The sequence below is a fragment of the Myotis myotis genome, unplaced genomic scaffold (genome assembly GCF_014108235.1).
Source record: "Myotis myotis isolate mMyoMyo1 unplaced genomic scaffold, mMyoMyo1.p scaffold_m19_p_19, whole genome shotgun sequence".
Lineage (NCBI taxonomy): Eukaryota > Metazoa > Chordata > Mammalia > Chiroptera > Vespertilionidae > Myotis > Myotis myotis.
In genome coordinates, this window is record NW_023416323.1 from 1064340 (window position 1) to 1085517 (window position 21178).

General features: G+C 45.2%; 1 protein-coding gene and 1 non-coding gene across 6 annotated transcripts; one reads left to right on the forward strand and one right to left on the reverse strand.

Annotated features, from left to right (window-relative positions):
- Positions 1 to 493: 493 nt before the first annotated feature.
- Positions 494 to 18238, reverse strand: ZNF45 (zinc finger protein 45). Of its 5 annotated transcripts, none has more exons than XM_036345317.1 (6): positions 17849 to 18238; positions 12459 to 12613; positions 12299 to 12371; positions 10035 to 10075; positions 7922 to 8048; positions 494 to 2573 (listed from the first exon to the last, which is right to left on the reverse strand). In XM_036345317.1, the coding sequence occupies exons 4-6, from the start codon at positions 10047 to 10049 to the stop codon at positions 910 to 912; spliced, it is 1806 nt and encodes a 601-aa protein (XP_036201210.1). In that variant the 5' UTR covers positions 10050 to 10075; positions 12299 to 12371; positions 12459 to 12613; positions 17849 to 18238; the 3' UTR covers positions 494 to 909. The 5 variants fall into 5 exon arrangements, 4 of the variants coding, with proteins under 4 accessions (XP_036201210.1, XP_036201212.1, XP_036201213.1 ...); XM_036345321.1 differs by lacking the exon at positions 494 to 2573 and adding an exon at positions 2667 to 3119; XM_036345319.1 differs by lacking the exons at positions 12299 to 12371; positions 12459 to 12613; positions 17849 to 18238 and adding an exon at positions 10669 to 10719.
- Positions 14708 to 14814, forward strand: LOC118674911. The gene has a single exon (XR_004973755.1). It is a non-coding gene; the product is annotated as a U6 spliceosomal RNA (small nuclear RNA).
- Positions 18239 to 21178: the final 2940 nt, after the last annotated feature.

Consider the following 21178-nt stretch of genomic DNA (forward strand, 5'->3'; position numbering starts at 1 on the left):
CAGGTTTGATTTCTGGTCAAAGGCACATACCTGAATTAAAGGTTCCATGTGTGGGAGGCAACCAATTGACATGTCTCTCTCACATCAATCTCTCTCTAGAAAGTCAATGGGAAAAATATAGTGAACACCCACAATGTGTTAAGTACTGAAAAGACAGAGTAGATTTGGCCGTCAACAAAGTTGTTACCCTCTTCACACTTACATTCTAGGGCAAGGGTGGGGAACCTTTTTTCTGCCAAGGGCCATTTGGATATTTATAATACCATTCATGGGCCATATAAATTATCAATTTAAAAATTAGCCGAAACCGGTTTGGCTCAGTGGATAGAGCGTCGGCCTGCGGACTGAAAGGTCCCGGGTTTGATTCCGGTCAAGGGCATGTACCTGGGTTGCGGGCACATCCCCAGTGGGAGATGTGCAGGAGGCAGCTGATCGATGTTTCTCTCTCATCGATGTTTCTCTCTCATCGATGTTTCTAACTCTCTATCCCTCTCCCTTCCTCTCTGTAAAAAAATCAATAAAATATATTTAAAAAAAAAATTAGCCTGCTATTTTTGGTCAAACAGGGCCAGACCAAAAGATTTTGTGGGCCTTATCCAGCCCACAGGCGGATGTTCCCCACCCATGCTAGGGGAGTTTCTAGCATTTCATCTTAGTGTTCTTTGTTAACTTCAGATCAGACCCATCCTAAGCCTCTCTTCTTTTTAATATTTACTAACTGTCAAGGTTCTGCGTAAAGTCCTTATGTCTCCACTCTCACAAGGCTTCTCTGATGTGGTCACCCAACCACTGTGACATGCTGAGCTCTGGCTGAAGTACTCACTCTTTCAAACGAATGTTTGCTTTCTGTAACAGGGCTGATCATTGGACTATTTTAGCACCCATTCTGAGGTATGAAAACATGTAATTTTACCGAGCTTCTTTCCTGTATGAGTTCTCTGATGAGGGAAAGTCTTTATCACCCTCATCGCCAACATGAACTCGCTGATGTTTTGTAAGACTTGAGCTCCAACTGAATACCTTCCCACACTCCTCACATTTGTACGGCTTTTCTCCAGTGTGGACTCTCTGATGGGCTTGAAGGTATGAGCTCCTACTAAAGACCTTCCCACACCTCTCACATTTATATGGTTTCTCTCCAGTGTGGACCTTCTGATGGAGATGAAGCTGTGACCTTACACTGAAGCCCTTCCCACACTCGGCACACTGATACGGTTTCTCTCCCGTGTGGACTCTTTGATGATGCACATGAAGACTTGAAGACTGACTGAAGGCCTTCCCACACTTCTCACATTTATAGGGTTTCTCTCCTGTGTGGATTCTACAGTGAACCTTCAGTTCTGAACTCCGACTGAAGCCCTTCCCACATGTACCGCATTTGTATGGTTTTTCTCCAGTGTGGCCTCTTTGATGGGACAGAAGATTTGAGGGCTGACTGAAGCCCTTCCCACACATCTCACATTTGTATGGTTTCTCTCCTGTGTGGATTCTACAGTGGGCCTTCAGTTCTGACCTCCGACTGAAGCCTTTCCCACAGGCATCACATTGATAGGGTTTCTCACCAGTGTGGCCTTTTTGATGGTCCAGAAGATTTGAGGCCTGACCGAAGCCCTTCCCACACCTCTCACATTTGTATGGTTTCTCTCCAGTGTGGACTCTCTGATGGACTTGAAGGTGTGAGCCTGCACTGAAGCCTTTCCCACACTCCTCACATTTATAGGGTTTCTCTCCTGTGTGGATTCTACAATGAATGTTAAGGTGTGAGCTATGCTTAAAACCCTTGCCACATGCATCGCATTTGTATGGCTTCTCACCTGTGTGCATTCGCTGGTGAGCCTGCAGTCGTGAATGCCAACGGAAGCCCTTCCCACACTTTTCGCATTGGTAAGGTTTCTCTCCCATGTGAACTCTCTGATGGGCTCGAAGATGTGCGCTCTGACTGAAGCCCACCCCACACTCCTCGCATTTATAGGGTTTCTCTGATGTGTGGGTTATCAGAGAAGTTTGACAATGTGAGCTTTGCTTAACATTTCTCCCACATTCCTCAAATTTGTGTGGATTTTCTCCTGTAAGAACTCTCTGATGATGAGGAAGATATGACCTCTGACTAAAATTCTTACATGATGTATCATATGTGTACGGTTTCCCTCTACTGTGGACCCTCTGATGGGCTTGAAGACTTGAAACCCGGTGGAAGGCATTTTCACATTTCTCACATTTACAGGGCTTCTCTCCTGCATGGGCCATCTTATTAATTTGAGGACAAGAGTCCTGAATAACACCTTTCTCGCACATCTCTCCTTTGTGGCGTTTTTCTCCATTATGGACTCTGTGGTGAACCTGAAGATGCGAACTCTGATTAAAGCCCTTACCGAATTCCTCATATTTATAGAGCGCATCACCTTGTTTTTCCAACAGAGAGCCAGTTCCTTGAATGTTTACTGTGGAATCTTGACATCTGGTTAAACCCTTGGTAACCTGTTGCCAGATTTGTGAGTAGAAAAACTCTTCATGGGCCAGGTCCCTTAATCCAATTTCTTGAATAACCTCCATGTTACGTAGACTCTTGTCTCCTAAAAGAATAAAGAGAATTTGGAGATGGGCATGTGGATGCTTTTGTTCAGAAATGTCAAGGTTATACATACACGTAGGCCGACACCCTGAGGCTTTATGGAACCAGGAGAAAGCTCCATTTTTATTATCATGAATCATGTTCTCTGATTTACATGACTCTGGGAACCAAGAGATGGTCCACCAGGCTCCCATTCACTACTCACTAACAAGACACATTTAGGCATTGTACTAGGTTTCAAAAGTGAGCCACAAGTTAGAAATGTGGTGGCTGCAGAGCAAGAAAAATACTTCCTCGAAACTCAACCACCCCAGCAACCTACAACTTCTAGTCTGCAGCAGCCAGGGGAGCAGGGCTCTGAACAAAACTCTGTGGGTCCAGAACAGGCCGTGTCTGCTCGGCATGCTGCTGTTATCAACCTCGCTGGAGTAGGCAGCTTTATGCAGCCCCGGGCAGCTGCGGTTGTGGTCCCTGCGGCATCACATGGATCTGGGCAGCGGTGGCAGCACAAACAGCTCAGCTACACCATCAACGGGCACACAGGCAGCTAGTCAAAAAGTAAAAAGAAGGGACGCACACCAACCACTCCAAAATTCTGGGTCTTGCATTATTTCCCCCCCCCCTTTTTTTTAAAATATATTTTATTGATTTTTTACAGAGAGGAGAGGAGAGGGATAGAGAGTTAGAAACATCAATGAGAGAGAAACATCGATCAGCTGCCTCTTGCACGCCCCCTACTGGGGATGTGCCCGCAACCAAGGCACATGCCCCTGACCGGAATCGAACCTGGGACCCTTGAGTCCGCAGGCCGACGCTCTATCCGCTGAGCCAAACCGGTTAGGGCTCCCCCTCTCTTTTTATGAAACATAAAAGAACTGAATCAAAAGGATTTTGAGTTTCTACTTCACTTCTGTTTTTTAAAAGGTGTCCGTATTTTACATGGCTAGCTATACAAACTTTACACAAAAGCAGAAAGAACCCTATGATTTTTAGCTAAAAAAAAGGGAAATGCTTTAATGAACCATTAGGGTTGGCTGCTTAAGTCACTGCTTTTGCAAAACGGTTTCACTGTGCATGATACATATGGAAGAGGCCTCAGGAACACTAGTCACATCTTTGCGAAGAATGTAGTTTGCTATTTATTTAGTATAAAAGGTTTATACAGAGCACAACAAACACCGTTTTTTACAAATATGTTTTGGAAAAAAGAAAAATACTTTGATGATGAAGCTGCACCTTACTAAAAGCCTTCTCTTCTGCCTACTGTATGCACATCGACCAAAATGCTCAGAATGTCTAGGGAAACCCTTCCAGACACATTAGCAGAGGATGTCCCCAGGCAGCGTTGAAAGCCTTTGCTTTGAATTATTTTATTGGAAGTTTACTCCAATGTTCAGAGCCTTTGAGACGCTGAGCTGGTTGGAAAGACACGTGTGGGAGAAAAATCCTTATACATCCACGTGTCTGAAGTTCAGAGCGTAAGCAGAGAGTGTCCTTCACCTCCTGCTGGGAAATATCCTTCAGGAGGACATCGGGGGTGGGGTGGGTAAAGGTTTACAGTAAAAATATACATCACTCTCTCGCCCAGGCCAGTGTTGCTCAGTGATTAGAGCAGCATCCCGTGCATAAAGGGACTCAGGTTCAATTCTGGGTGAGGGCACATACCCAGGTTGCAGGTCCCATCCCTGGTTGGGGCACATACAGGAGGCAACCAATTGATGTTTCTCGCATGGATGTTTCTCTCTCTCTCCCTTTTCCTTCCTCTCTCCCTAGATCTAGAATCATCAAGGATAAAAGTGGCCATGGGGCCTATGGACTGTTGGCTTTCTTTGATTTTTGTACGTATTTGCTTTCTGTGTGTGCAAAATATTTCCTTTTTCAAGTAGGAGTCAATATTTAGAGCCCCAGGAATAATGTCTGTGAAAGTAGACTCTCAAAATGATGGGTAGAGATACATTTTCCATATAGACCACACCAATGGTTTTCAAGCTGAAGGCAGGAGGTAGTGAACTTGAAAGGAATTTAGTAGCTTTTGATGAAAATTAACAAAATAGGAAAATATCAGAGGTGCTTTGTAAGCAGTAAAGGCATCTCTGTATAAAATGGCTATTAAGAATCTTCATTCGAAAAAGCAGTTCTTAACCAAGACAGTATGATTCACTACTAAAGGCTGCAGGAAAACCACAGGGGGAAAATGATAATCAAGTTGGTTACAAACGAAAAGCTAAGCTTTTCTATCTATACCCAAAAGCACCTAATAAAATTAGACACCTGTCAAGGGGAAAAACTGTTCTAGACTATACCTTCATCACAGTTGTTTTTTTTAAAACCCTCACCCGAGGATATGTTTTTGTTTAATTTTTTTAGGGAGAGGGGGAGAGAAAGAGAAAAACATCGATGTGAAAGAGAAATATTGATTAGTTGCCTCCGTGGTTCGAACCCACAACCGGGTATGTTCCCTGGCCGGGGATCGAGCCCATGACCCTTCGGTGCATGGATGACATTCCAACCATAAGCCACACTGGCCAGGGCACACATTTTTTTTTTTAATGTATTTTATTGATTTTTTTCACAGAGAGGAAGGGAAAGGGATAGAGAGCTAGAAACATCGATGAGAGAGACACATCGATCAGCTGCCTCCTGCACACCCCCTACTGGGGATGAGCCCGCAACCAAGGTACATGCCCTTGACTGGAATCGAACCCAGGACCCTTCAGTCCGCAGGCCGACGCTCTATCCACTGAGCCAAAACAGTTAGGGCTGGGCACACATTTTTTATTACCACACTTTAAGGATCTCAGAGATGAATGGAAAATGGTCTATTAACCATCATTCACTCATTCGTATATTTGATATATTTGATAAATATTTATAGCACACCTGCCTTCTTCTAACTCTGCTCTCTATAGTGAGGATAAAGCAATAAAGAAAACAGAATTTCTCTGCTCCTGAGACTGTATTCCAATGGACTACAGTACGATAAATAAAAATATATGTTAATAAGGTAAGTGCTCAGACACCAACTAAGACAGGGTAGGGGAAGGGAGTGGAGGCAGAAGGTATTGTGCACAGAGGGGTCGCGGAGGCCTCTCTTATGAGGTTAACATTTGGGGAAAGCCCTATGTGAGGTAAGGGAGGGGCTGGGAGAATGACGAGGGAAACAGTGCTCCTGACAGAAAGAACAGGAAGAGGGTGACGAGGCGGGAGCACGCTTGGCACAGCAAAGAGCCCAAACCGGATGGAGCAGATGACCAAGGGGACAGTGACAGGTCACGTTTATAGAGGGATGGCGGGGGGGGGGGGAGGGGGGGGAGACAGAGCCATGTGGGACACTATAAGCCACTTTAAGTACCTGGATTTTACTTTGAATCAGAGAAGAAGCTAGTAGAGATTTTGAGCAGAGGGCCGACAAGATCTGACAAACACTCATAAAATCACTTGGAGTAGAGAATTCATTGTAAAAGGGCAAAACAGGAGAGTGAGAGCCACACAGACTGCTGCAGGGATCCACAGACGAGGCCCTGACTCAGACCAGCACCACGGTGGTGGAGGCGACAGGTGGCTCAGACCAGCGTCTCACTGGTGGAGGTGACAAGAAGCAGGACAGCCCTAGCCGGTTTGGCTCAGTGGATAGAACCATCGGCCTTCGGACTGAAGGGCCCCAGATTCAACTGTGGTCAAGAGCACAGGCCCGAGTTGTGGGCTCGATCCCCAGTAGGGGGCGTGCAGGAGGCAACCGATCAATGATTCTCTCTCATCATTGATGTTTGATGTGTCTATCTCTCTCTCACTCTCCCTTCCTCTCTGAAATGGATAAAAATATATTTTTAAAATAGAAGCAGGGCAGAGTTTAAACCCAGGCTGTTTCCAGTTGGTGTGGTGTGACCCTTAGCTTGAATTTACCTACTAATGTTAATTTGGCTCCTTGGGAGTGTGAGTGTTTTGTCACCTTTAAAAACATAATACTGCCCCCAATACAAACGTATTCTGTGCTTAAAAAAAAAAAATAGAAGCAGGGCAGGCTGAGTCCCACGGCTCTCACCTGAGGGGCTATGGCTCTGGGCCACTGTCCTCACCATGCAAAGCTTTTCTTCTCTCTCTAACCGGGGGCTAACACCTGCTGTGAAGGACAGATGCCCTGTGAAAAGGCAAGGGACGAACATTTACAATTAATACATTAAAGGCCACGATTAGTAAAAAATGTGACTTCTCACTGTATCACCTTCAGATCGTCAAAATTCATGTTTTCCAAACTGTTAATTATGGCCTGCCAGAGAAAATGCATTTTATGCAAAAACCCCAGGACATGTAGACGTTAAGTATAAACTACTGAGGGGAAAACGTTAATTTTTGAATATACTAAAAACTGCTGAACTATATACTGTAAATGGGTGGACTGTATGATACGTAGGGTATGTGTATGTAAACGACATCTCTATAAAACAGTTAAAATGTAAAAAAAAGTCTATCTTCATCACACCCTCTCCACCATTCCTCACCCCATTCGGCACAGGCTGCAGATCTCACTGCCGTGTGCAGTGACTGCCGGGGGCTCTGCTATTTTCTACCCCATTTTATTTCACTAACAAGTGCTGGTTCAGCCCTAGCCAGTTTGGCTCAGTGGATAGAGCGTCGGCCCTGGGACTGAATGATTCCGGATAAGGGCACGCACTTCAGTTGCTGGATGGATCCCCAGCCCTGGTCTGGGCGAGTGTGGGAGGCAATCAATTGATGTCTATCTCTCACATCGATGTTTCTCTCTCTCTGTCTCTCCCCTCACTTCTACTCTCTCTAAAAATCAATGGAAAAATATCCTCGGATTAACAAAAGTGCTGGTTCAATTTCCTAGATGGGTGTCATGACCCACTAATTGGACGTGATCACAATTTGAGAAAGGCCAAAAACATGTTAACAGTCACACTGCCAATTTATACCTCACTTACAAAACACACTTTAGCTGGGGGAGGAAGACCAGAAAGATGCCATTGCTGTGTCTCACGCTGCTTAGAAAACTAGCACCTTAGCCAGTTTGGCTCAGTGAATAGAGCATTGGCCTGCGGACTGAAGGGTCCCAGGGTCGATTCTGGTCGAGGGCACATGCCCAGGTTGCAGGCTCGATGCCCAGTGGGGGACATGTAGGAGGCAGCCGATCAATGATTCTCTCTCATCACTGATGTTTCTATCTCTCTCTCACGCTCCCTTCCTCTCTGAAATCAATAAAAATATATTTTTTAAAAACACTTTTAAAAAAGAAAACTGACAACCAGCTACAGAGCTCCAAAGCCCCACACATCAAAGGACACAAACAGCGCAGGGGGCTCAAGTTCAGTCACCGAGCGCCGTCCTCACCCACTGAGACCAGGTTCCGGAAGTTCTCCAGCATCACGTCCCGGTACAGCTTCCTCTGGGACGGGTCCAGCAGCGCCAGCTCCTCCTCCGTGAAGACCACAGCCACGTCCTGGAACGTCACCGCCTCCTACAACACCACCGCACACAGATGACCTCAGTCCCATAACCAGGCTCACGGGAGAGGGGCAGCATTGAAAGCAGTTCTGTGTATTTTACAGCAATTCAGTGGAGAAGTCTGTCCCAGGGGTATGTAAATCTGAAGTACAAGAAACCTCTGGGTTTGCTTATTCTCCTTCGGTAACTGAATTGTGTGTCTGGCTGCTGCCTTCCAGGACAAACACAAACCTGCTCACTTCTTCATCAAACACTTTCCAAAGCACAGACGGGCTTCCAAGACCTTCCGCTCCGCTCCAGGATTTTTTCCCTGAGCACTAAAGATTTCAACAAATGCGCCTCCCTGATACTCATTTTTTAATTTTTTTAAATTTACTTTATTTTCTTTCTTTATTGATTAAGGTATTACATGTGTCCTTAACCCCCCACTGCCCCCCCATACTCATTTTTGAACATTCCCACAGGGGGGCCAGGGCTTGGGGGCATGGAGTTCAGGGTTTCCAGCGAGCAGGGAAGGGCTTCGTGGTCGGTCCACAATTCAGCCAGGGTCTTCCCGGCCGCGGGTCAGCTCCACCTCGGGCCCCCACCCTGCACCCCACTGGTTGAGTCTTGTTGGTGCCTTGACCAGGAATCAAACCCACACCCTTGGCATATCAGGACAATGCTCTAACCAACTGAACTACCTGGTCGGGGCCAACAAATGTGCTAAAATCATTGGTAATCTGATCAGTAAAATACAATTTATTTTGGTTATTTGCATTATATGATAATTAATAAGTGCATCATATTTTCATATATTTACTGGTCATCTTTACTTTTTCTTTAGTACCTTTGCTCAGACTCTGATTGGGATTTTTTATCTTATGACTGTAAAATTTCTACTGGAGATTTTAAGTTTTGTTTCTTTATCGTATGGCTTATTAATATTGCCACCCACATTGTACTATTAGTCTGGTACAGCTTTGAATACAGCATGATTTTTCATCCTTGGCTCTACTGACGTACTTGGCCAGATAACCACTCTTCATTGTGGGGCTGTCCTGTGCGTTGTAGGATGGTTAGCAGAATCCTTACCTTCTACACGCGAGATACCAGGAGCCGTCCTCAAGTTATGACACCAAAATGTGTCCAGGTGTTCACTGGAGGCAACATTGCCCCTGATTAAGAATCACTGGTACACAGTTTTGTCTTAATTTTTTATATGGAAACTGTTCGTCACTGGACTGCAGCACATCCAGGTGCAACAGAAATCATGGAGAAGATGGGGCCACTGAAGAGTGAGCAGGGAGAGGCAGTATTTGAGGTGTTTTCTTTTTTCTTTTTTTAAAAAATATATTTTATTGATTTTTTACAGAGAGGAGGGGAGAGGGATAGAGAGAAACATCAATGAGAGAGAAACATCGATCAGCTGCCTCCTGCACACCTCCTACTTGGGTATGTGCCCTTGATCGGAATCGAACCTGGGACCCTTCAGTCCGCAGGCCGACGCTCTATCCACTGAGCCAAACCTGTTAGGGCTATTTGAGGTGTTTTCTACCCACCAGCATAACCAGGCACCACACACAAAGGGCTAAGTCTCTGACTGGGGAATTTTTTTCCCTTGTCTCTCTGTCTTTATCCAAGTAAAATTTAGGAGTCTTTTTGCATCAGTTGGATGAGTCCTGGCCAGGTGGCTCAGTGGGTTATAGTGTCATCCCATACACCAAAAGGTTGAGGGTTCGATTTTCAGTCAGGGCACATACCTAGGTTGCGGGTTCAATCCCAGGTCAGGGCATATATGGAGGCAACCCGTCGACGTTCCTCTCTCACATCAATGTTTCTCTCTCTCTCTAGTAGAAATTAACCTACACTAAAATAAAAAGTAGTGATCATCTGACACATACAAGGGCCCTGAATGCCTACTGTTCTCTTTAATCCTTCCAAGAAAAAGAAACAAGATGTGTCTAGTCATTGAGAAAGAGATGAAAATTTAAAACCTAGACAGGCAAGCCCAACTCACCTTGAACTTGGCCATTTTGTCCTCCTCCTTCTCGGGAAGGGCTGAGTTTTGGGAAGGCACAAGGGGGAAGAAGGAAAAAAGCATTAGATTCTGGCCAAGGGTGTCACTAACCCCTATGACTGCGTTATGTGAACCCCTCACCCACCCTGTGAACACACACCCACTGAGCCTGGTGCCTGGCTCAGATGAGCAGAGTGCAGACTGTGTTCCAGACACCTTCAGCCAAGAGCCCCCGCAGAGTGAGCCACCTGCCCAACCACAGACGGAGGCCCTAATGCAAGTTCATGCAGCCCTCAGGGGACGATTCTAGTTCTGGGGGAGTGGACACTGAGGGTAGAGGACACAGGTTAAGGGAGTAGTCTCTGGGGCCAAATGACACTGCTACTTGAGCAAATTATTAATATCTTCATGCCTTAATTCTCTCTTCTGTAAAACGGAGGAATTAACAGTGCCTATCGCATAGGATTGTGGTAAGAATCAAGTGGTAGGCAGGAAGCTCAGCGAACACTTTCAGGGCACCGTACTAGTAGCAGCAGAAAAGCAAGTAACACATGCCCGGCTGGCATGGCTCAGTGGTTGAGCGGTGACCTATGAACTGGGAGGTCGCGGTTCGATTCCCAGTCAGGGCACTTGCCTAGGCTGCGGGCTCGATCCCCAGTGTGGGGTGTGCAGGAGGCGGCCGGTCGATGGTTCACTCTCATCATTGATGTTTTTATCCCTCTATCCTTCTACCTTCCTCTCTGAAATCAATAGAATATATATTTTAAAAATAATAAAAAATAAAATATATATTTGCACATATATTAAAAAAAAGGAAGAAGAAAAAAAGAGAAGCAAGTAACATAAAACCAGTCTCATAACTGGTTCCTGTCAGTGGAGCCTTCAGAGGAGGCTGTTCTGGCATGTGACCTCCACATGACCTCTGAAATACGTATTCTTTCTTGCTTTCGCATACTTAATTTGAGGCCTTTGCAAAAATATTTAAGAGTAGACAATTTCTTCCTGTATAAAGTATACATAAGAAAATTTACTATTTAACCATTTGGGGTATATAGTTCATTAAGTGCTTTCATATTGTTGTGCAACCATCACCACCATCCATCTGCAGGAATTGTTCACCATCCCAAACTGAAACTCTGTACCCATTAAACAATTAACTCCCCATCCCTCCTCCCCTCAGCCCCTAATAAACACTACTCTTCCTCTATGAATCTGACTATACAGATGACTTAAAAAAATTTTTTTTTTAAATATATTTTATTGATTTTTTACAGAGAGGAAGGGAGAGGGATAGAGTTAGAAACATCGATGAGAGAGAAACATCGACCAGCCGCCTCCTGCACATCCCCCACCAGGGATGTGCACTCAACCCAGGTACATGCCCTTGACCGGAACCGAACCCGGGACCCCCCAGTCCACAGGCCGACGCTCTATCCACTGAGCCAAACTGGCCAGGGCCAGATGACTTTTTTTAAAGCTAATAAGTCCTGCACTGGCAGGTGTGGCTCAGTTGGTTAGATCATCGTCCTGTACACCAAAAGGTTGTGAGTTTGATCCCAGGTAGTGGCACATACGGGAGTAAAAAGATCAATGTTTCTCTCTCACATCAATGTTTCTCTCTTTCTCTCTCCCTCTCTCTAAAATAATAATAATAATAATAATAATAATAATAAAAACACCCTGAAAATAAAAAAACCTAAAAACAACATCCTTGGGTGTGGATTTAAAAAAATAAGCTATTAAGTCCTTTCCAAATTTACTTTGTTAACAGCAGGGTCTTAAAAAAACTATCATGGAGGTGAAGAGAAATTAAAAACCTGTGATGCTGCAGGATTTATTTAACCATAAGCCTGGTGATCAATATGTCATTTATGCCTGACTGGTTTGGCTCAGTGGATAGAGCGTCGGCCTGCAGACTGAAGGGTCCTGGGTTCGGTTCCAGTCAGGGGCATGTACCTTGGTTGCGGGCACATCCCCAGTGGGGGGTGTGCAGGAGGCAGCTGATCGATGTTTCTCTCTCATCGATGTTTCTGACTCTCTATCCCTTTCCCGTCCTCTCTGCAAAAAATCAATAACATATATTTGAAAAAAAAGAAAAGAAAAACTTTCTTTAAAAAAAAAAACATGTCATTTAAATGAACAAGCTACGGTGATCAGAGTAATGATAAAAACAATAAAAATGGCAATATTTAACATGAAATAAGCACCAAGCACATGGCAGGGGCCTTGAGAAGCATCCGGCATGCATTGTTTCATCAAGGTACCTGTGAAGAACCTACTGCTGCACCAGTCGTGTGCCCTGGCTCCAATCGCGGACCCCTCTGTGCCTATTCTCAGCTGTAAGAAGGAGAGAACGGAACGTTAGGCACAGGATTGCTGTGGGGAATGGAGGAGCTAATCCATGCAATGCCCGTGGCACAGCACCTGGCACTGTAGGAAGTTCTCAGTCAGTGACGACGACCGCTGTTCTCATGTCACAGATAAGGAAGCTGAGGCGCAGTGAGGTCAAGAGGCCGGCGGGCCCTGAATCCAGATCTCACATCAGAGCCAGTTTTCTAGATCTTGCCTCTTGGTTGCTCCTAAAGATAAAATTAAGCAGATGGGAGTTTAAGGGCTCACGGGAAGAGACGTGAGGGCTTGAGAGCTTGGGATAAAGGTCAGACAGAAACAGGAGAGGACCTGCAGCCAAAGAAGCTGCCTGAGGGAGAAGAGAACAGAGTTGTGAAGGGTGTAGGCTCTGGAGTCAGACCACAGGTGTGCGAATACTGGCATCTCCAACTTGCTAGCACTCGGTACTAGAACAATGTGCTTCAATAGGCAACAGTGACTTACACGTGCCCCTGGAGGCAAATCCTCAGAGTGGAAAGGGAGGCTCCCACTTAGACCAGGGCTGTCCCAACGGAAATAAAACACAACTACCTGTGTCATTTAAATGTTTAGTAAACATACTGACTTAGGGTGGTGAACACACAGTACACTATACAGATGATGTACTGTAGAATTGTACACCCGAGACCTACATTTTATTAACCAATGTCACCTCAATGAGTATTGGGGGTAATGACAATAATAACCACCGCCCTGCAAAACCGCATAGGAAGGTTCGTCAGTCTGAGTGACTACACATAGGACATTTGGAACTGTGTCCGGCAGCTTAAACAGTCAATGGAAGTTACCCACATGGCTGCTTTACAGGAAGGAGTCAGGGAGCCCCTTCCCGGGTGGCTGCAGCCGCACACACAGCCCGATGAGCAGACACCACCCAGCCCTTCCTCCCGGAGCCCTGCACAGTGAGTGTCCCGCCCAACCACACCCGGGGCCCTAATACAAGTTCTCCTGTAGCTCTCAGCGAGAATCTGATTCGAGGGGCGTGGGGGTGGAGATTGAGGGTAAAACGCCCAGGTTAAGAGATCATCATTAGTTAATCACTGTTTAAGTATTTATTAGTTAATCATTACTAGCCATCTGATTTCAGACAGCAGAACCCTGATATGGTAAGGGGAACGTGAACCTTTCCCATCTCGGAAGAAATGCCCTTGGACTTTGTAACCCCCTTTGCTCTGGCCTCTATTTGCCTGGTGACTTCTGCTCAGCAAGAGTGCTTTGCAGGGAGACCTTTCCATTACCTTGTGGGGTGGGAGGTAATTAGTAGATCAACCCTCTCCCTTGTGATTGCTTACTCGGCCGTCAGGTCCCAAGCACCTGAAACAGCACCTGTGACAGTAACTGCTAGGCAGACACTCAGCCAGTGTCAGCGCCTGTCATCAGGCAGAGGCACACGGAGAGGCTAGGTTAAATGGTCCAAGGACTGAGCTGTAGAACTGAGGCTGATCCCAGCTGGGAGGATTTGGAGAGCAGGGGTTCTTTTTCAAAGGTTATCCTCTAGGTCAGCGGTCGCCAACCTTTCGGACCTCACGGACCACCGGTTGGCGACCGCTGTTCTAGGTCTTTCACAGTATTTGCTGTCCTCGGGCCAGATCGAGGTCATCTTTGGAAGGAAAAGAGCCTCTGGATTTTTAAAAATGCCATTTTAGGGAGGTGCTTTCTGTTCTTCAGAGTCAGTGCCTACATGGAATCCACAGAATGTGTCCCTCAAAATACCGAGAACAAGTATTTCACTGCCTGCATAATTCTTCATTAAATAAATATGTTTGTTAACTCAACAAACACTTGTGGAAACCTTATTAAGAGGATATAGTTACCCGGTCTCCACTTGCTCACAGCCTAGTGGTGAGGAAACCAGCACTTATGCTACACATGGCAAGTAGCAGAGTAGTGACCAGGGTCCTCCGGAAGCACAGGGTCCGGGCCTTGAGGCCCACACTTAACTGGAGGGGGTTCTACGTACAGGGGGCTTGATCTGAGCCCTGGGGATGACCGAGCTCTATTAGCCAAAGAGAAATAGAACCCCTGAAAACTGCAAGAGAACAAATGCGACAATGTGAGGACAAACAGGAGGCAGAAAAAGATGGCAGGAACGTAGGGTTCAAACCAGGGTGATGTGAACGTCCCAGCGATAGCCACAGGTCAGCAGGAAAGCAGCAAGGGCCCTGAGGAAGGGGAGTAAGATTCCTTTCCTGTTGGAAACAGATCAGCAGACAGGAGGAGGTCTGAGGGGGAAGAGGCTGGGGCCAGGGAGACTGTTAGGAGCCCGCACATCAAGAATCCCTTCCGTGCTCACTTCGGCAGCACATAAACTAAAATCGATATATTACAGAGAGGATCAGCATGGCCCCTGCCCAAGGGTGACACTCAAATTCATGTAGCGTTCCGTATTTACGAACATCGCCAGTTTTATGAGTGAACATGGGCTCCAACGAAGATCTGCTTTAGAAGGAAAGGACTGGAACAGCATAGAGCAAGGCTGTTCATTCATGGAGGAACCATGTTTGGCTGGAGGTCACACATCTGTTAAATAGAATACCTCAACTTTGTTTCTTCTGGAGAGAAATAGCAGTCTTAAGATGTTTGTGTTTGTTTCCTACCTAATTACCTGAAGAAAATACCAAAGGCTGGTGTCTGTTATGCAGCAAAGGGTTATTAGTATGATATGTTTTGCAATGTTTTTTTTTTTTCCTTTTTATCAGTTATTTTGCATTGAAAGTAAAAATTGTAAATGTTTGAAATAACGTCTAAAACTAAAGAATCATTTCCTTCAAAATTCAAAGCAGGCAAAGACCTTGATCTCCTGGAGCTGATAGTATAATGGGGTACCAGGATAATAAAAATCCAATAATGCAGGGAGAGATGCTTTGAAGAACAATAAGGCTGGGTGGGAGGGGTAAGGAGGGGCTGTTACGGAATAAGTTTTTGTCATGGAACGCTTCTCTTCCATTTCAGCAGAGACCTCAACCTGGGGGGAAAGAGCCATCCTGATATCTGACATCTGAAGGTGTAATTTGGCCAGAGGGAAACAGCCAATATTTTTGTGAAAAGTGAAAAGTCTGTCCTTTCTACCAATACTTCTCAAATTATAATGGCCCATGTGCCTGGAGACCCATGAAGATACAGCTGCCCACAGTCTCACCCCCAACAATTCTAAACCTGAAGGTCAAGGATGGGGACTCAGAATCTACAGTTCTAAAACTAGCCCAGGTGATGTTGCTGCTGCTGATGTCTGGATCACACTTGGAGTAAAATCAATCAAAACCGGACCTCTATATCAGTGATGGTGAACCTTTTGAGCTCGGCGTGTCAGCATTTTGAAAAACCCTAACTTAACTCTGGTGCCATGTCACATATAGAAAATTTTTGATATTTGTAACCATAGTAAAACAAAGACTTACATTTTTGATATTTATTTTATATATTTAAATGCCATTTAACAAGGAAAAATCAACCAAAAAAATAAGTTTGCGTGTCACCTCTGACACGTGTCATAGGTTCGCCATCACTGCTCTAGATACTCGCAGAGAGACTTTGACCTCTTCACCTCCAACTTTTCTTCTGACCCCAACAGCCTGCCCTATTGCCCAAAGACAATAAAATTAACGAAGGGAAACACACATTACAAACTTCTTTCCCTCTGATCCTAACAAGCAGGATTAGAATCAAGGTTTGTTAGGATCAGAGGGAGTGCCAAAATCAACTCTAACCCCCTAATTTTACCCACAAGGCAACCTGGGCCATTCACAAAATACTCCCAATAAAAGTTAAAGGAGCTGTCATTTACAGGCCCTAGCTTGTTTGGCTTAGCGGATAGTGTGTTGGCCTGTAGACCGAAGGGTGCTGGGTTTGATTCTGGTCAAGGTTTCAGGCTCAATGCCCAGTAGGGGGCATGCAGGAGGCAGCCGATCAATGATTCTCATCATTGATGTTTCTATCTCTCTCTCCTTTCCCTTCCTCTCTGAAATCAATAAAAATATATTTAAATATATAACTAAATGTTTCTAGTAGACACATTGACTTAGGGTGGTGAACACAGTACAATATACAGATGATGTACTATAGAATTGTACACCTGAAACCTACATAATTTTATTAACCAACAAATTCAATAAATTCGATAAAAAGAAGTCAGCCTAATTTTAACAATACATTTTATTTAACCCAATATATCTAAAGTATTACCATTTCAACTTATAATCAATATAAAAATTGAGATAGTTTACATTCTGTTTTCATACTAAGTCTTTAAAATCCGTTGTGTGCCTTAATTAGCACTAGCCACCATTCCAGTGCTCAATAGCCACAGGTGGCTAATGGCTACTAGATTGATAGTGCAGACGAACACCTTTTAAAGGCTGCAGAGGTTGCATAATCATCACCCAGGGACTCCCTAAGTTCAAAAGACAGCAAATTAGTTTTAGGTTTAAACAATGGTTATTACAGAAGCTTTTGATTTTTGTCCCACTGTATGACTGAATTGAAGTATCAGAGCAGAAGGTGGGGGAGAAAAGAATACCTTCAAACATCTTTTTTCCTTTTCATTGATTTGCTACATCTTTCATGCTGAATACTCATCTGTGATAGACAAAGGACAACAGCTAGTCTGTAATACACGGAGGATTCACTACGTGCCAGGCACTATTTCAAACACTTTACATATTAGCTCTCACTTAATCTTCACAAGAACTTCAGGAGGCAGCTATTGGTATTGCCCCTACTTGACAGGTAAGAAAATGGAGAGACAGAGAAGTTAGTAACTTGCCCAGTTACTGTGCAGAGAGCCCTAGAGCTACGTTTCAAGCCCAGCTGCTGAGGTTTGATCTTGGCTCTTTCCCCTGCTGACTGTGCCTCCAGGTCATTCATTCAATTGTCTGTGCCCAATTCTCCATTTCAATATGAGATTAATAGGCCAGCCAGCGTGGCTATGTGGTTGAGCGACAACCTATGAATCAGGAGGTCACAGGTTCTTGCCCGGGTTCCGGGCTCTATTTTTCTGATCATTGCAATATTAATATTAACAGCAACACCTTGCCAGACAGACGCCTGAGCTGTTCAAAACATTTCACTTGCACTATGCCATTAATTCTCAAATTTGTAAGGCTCGTACTATATCGAAGGGAAACTGAGGCCGCGAGAGATTGAAGTTCTCATCCAATGTTTGAGAGTGCGGAAGGGGTGGGGAAAGGCGGGGCAGCCAGGGAGATACTCACCCCTGCGGGATCCCGGTCCGCCCCTAACGCGGGAACTCGCGAAACGCCCCCAAAGCAGGGGCCCGGCCCAGGGGAAGGCAAGCGGCAGCCCCGCCCCTCAAACCCGCTCTCGGCCTCCGACCGCAGCTTTTCCTCCCTGTGACCGAGGGCCGGCGGCTGATCCTGGGATTAGGTCAGAAAAGCTGAAGGAGGCTGCGGGATCCCGGGCTCACTCACCTCCCGGAGAAACCGAGGCCGCGAGCTCGGCCTTCTGCAGCGGAAGTGCCTCCGACTTCGCGGAGCTCACGGACTACATTTCCCAGCATCGCTCGGGGAACCGGAGGTGCTGCCCCGTCCCCGGGGGCGCTAGGGCGGCCTGATTCAAATTCCCTGAAAGAAGCTGGGTTCATAAGCTCGCCCTCGGTTAACCCAAATGCCTCCATACATGCATAACACTTTATTAAACCTCCCTAAGGAAAATGTCTGCTCTTTCCAAGAGGGGAAGTGCTCTCATTACAGGAGGCATCTGGACTACACATCCCAGAATCTTCTTTAGGGCCGAGCTTCCCACCAGCTGCAATTTTCTTTTCTTAAAAAGTATTAAATTGCCCTAACCGGTTTGGCTCAGTGGATAGAGCGTTGGCCTGCGGACTGAAGGGTCCCAGGTTCGATTCCAGTCAAGGGCATGTACCTTGGCTGCGGGCACATCCCCCGTAGGGGGTGTGCAGGAGGCAGCTGATCAATGCTTCTCTCTCATTGATGTTTCTAATTCTCTATCCCTCTCCCTTCCTCTCTGTAAAAAATCAACATTTTATATATATATGTATTTAAATGTATTTTTGATTCGAGAGGAAGGGAGGAGAGAGAGAGAGAAATATCAAGGATGAGAGAGAATCATTGATTGGTTGCCTCCTGCACTCCCCCACTGGAGATGGAGTCCACAACCTCTGATCTGGAATCAAACCCATGACCTTTCCTTTCACAGGCCAATGCTATCACCACTGAAAAACAGAGCCAAGGCCGCCACAAATTCTTTTATTTTAAAAAATCTTTATTGTTGCCCTAGCTGGTTTGGCTCAATGGACAGAGCATTGGCCTGCAGACTGAAGCGTCCCCGTTCGATTCTAGTCAAGGGCACATACCCGGGTTGCAGGCTCAATCCCTGGTCCTGGTCAGGTTGTGTGCAGGAGGCAAGCAATTGATATGAGACACTGAGGTTTCTCTTTGTGTGTCTCTCCCCCTCCTTTCCACTCTCTCTAAAAAATATTAATGAAAAAATATTCTCAGGTGTGGATTTACAAGAGAATCTTAAAAGCAGCAATATAAAAGCAGTTAGTTATTTACAAGGGAGCTCCCGTAACACTGTCAGTTGATTTCTCAACAGACACTTTGCAAGCCGGAAGGGATTGGCAAGAAATATTCAAAGTGATGAAAAGCAAGGACTTATAATCTAGATTATTCTACCAAGCAAAGCTATCATTCAGAGTTGAAGGACAAATAGAGAGAGCTTCCCAGAAAATAAAAAGCTAAAGGTGTTCACCACCACCAAACCAGTAATACAAGAAATGTTAATGGGTCTGTGTTTTTTTTAATCCTCACCCAAAAATATTTTTTCCATTGATTTTAGAGAGAGGGAAAGACAGAGAGAAATATTGATGGGAGAGAAACACATAAACTGGTTGCCTCCTGCATGTGCCCTGACCAGGGCCCAGGCCAGGGAGGAGCCTGCAACCAAGGTACGTGCCCTTGACTGGAATCAAACCTAGGACCCTTCGGTCTTCAGGCTGACGCTCTAGCCACTGAACCAAACTGGCTAGGGCAAAGAGTTTTCTTTAAGAAGAAGAAAAGATAAAAAACATGAAGAAGCCCTAGCTGGTTCGGCTCAGTGGATAGAGCATGAGCTCTCGAACTGAAGGGTCCTGGGTTCAATTCCGGACAAGGGCACATACCTTGGTTGCAGGCTCAATCCCTGGTCCTGGTCAGAGTGTGTGCATGATGCAACTAACTGATGTGTCTCTCTCACATCAGTGTTTCTGTGTCTCTCTCCCTCTCCTTTTCACTTCCTCTAAAAATCAACAGAAAAATATCCTTGGGTGAGGATTAAGAACAATGACAAAAAACACATGATTAATGAATAGCAATAAATACTCTTCTATCAACAATTACTTTAAATGGAAATAGGTTAAATGCTTCAATCAAAAGACATATGGAGGTTGAATGGATAACAAGAGACCCTTACACATGCATTCTACACTTCAGATCAAAAGACACAGACTGAAATTAAAGGAACAGAAAATATCTATACTAATAAAAGGGTAATGTGCTAATTAGACCAGACATCTTCCAGACACCCTTCCAGATGTCTTTCTGGATAAAGCCACGGTGGCGAGGGCCGAGGCAGAGGTGGTTAGGGGCGACCAGGCCAGCAGAGGAGAGCAGTTAGGGGCAACCAGGCCAGCAGGGGAGGGCAGTTAGGAGCCAGCGGTCCCGGATTGCAAGAGGGATGTCTGACTGCTGGTTTAAGCTCAATCCCGCAGGGGTCCCGGAATGGACAGGGTGCAGGTCAGGCTGAGAGACCCCCACCCCCTGTGCATGAATTTCATGCACTGGGCCTCTAGTATTTTATGAAAATGGAAACAAACCAAAAGCTAGGTAGCAATACTTATACCAGACAAAAAAGACTTTTAAACAAAGGCTATGTAACAAGAGACAAAGAAGGACCCAGCCTTTTCACTTCTGGGTATTTATTTTTTAATATATTTTTATTGATTTCAGAGAGAGGGAGAGATAGAAACATCAATGATGAGAATCACTGATCAGCTGCCTCCTGCACACCCCCTACTAGGGATCGAGCCCGAACCTGGGCATGTGCCCTTACTGGAACTGAACCTGTGACCCTTCAGTTTGCAGGCTGATGCTCTATCCACTGAGCCAAACCAGCTAGGGCATGGGTATTTATCTTAAAGAAACCCAAAACACTAAATCAGAAAGACATATACTTCCATATGTTCATTGCAGCATTATTTACAGTAGCCAAGATATGGAAGTAATCTAAGTGTCCATCAATAGACGAATGATAAAGAACTATTGCATATATACAATGAAATATGACTCAGCCATAAAAATAATAAAATCTTGCCATCTACAGCAATATGGTGGATCTAGAAGGTAATGTGTTGATTGAAATAAGTCAAAGAAAGACAAATGCCATATGATTTACTTATATGTAGAATCTAAAAAACAGAATAAACTAACAAACAAAACAGAAATACTCAGAGAAAATCTTAATGGTTGCCAGATGAGTGGGGTTGGAGGAGTAAGTGAAAAGGTGAAGGGACTAAGAACTACTAAGAATAGTCAAGGGATGTAGTGTACAGCATAGGAAATATCCTATATAATAAAAGACTAATATGCAATTGTTTGACCAGGAGTTTGACCGCTCGCTATGACGTGCACTGACCACCAGGGGGTGGCGCGGAACATGGTGGGCGTCGGCGACATGATGCTGGCAGTGGGTGGCAGTGGAGGTGCTGCTGGCCCCAATGGGCCCTGACAAGAGCAAGACCG

What these genes read in the sequence shown, in the direction of transcription:
- ZNF45 (XM_036345317.1), bottom strand. An exon ending in CCGGAACCTGGTCTCAGTGG is followed by an intron (nt 2,574 to 7,921) that starts GTGAGGACGGCG and finishes TTATTCTTTTAG; the next exon opens with GAGACAAGAGTCTACGTAAC.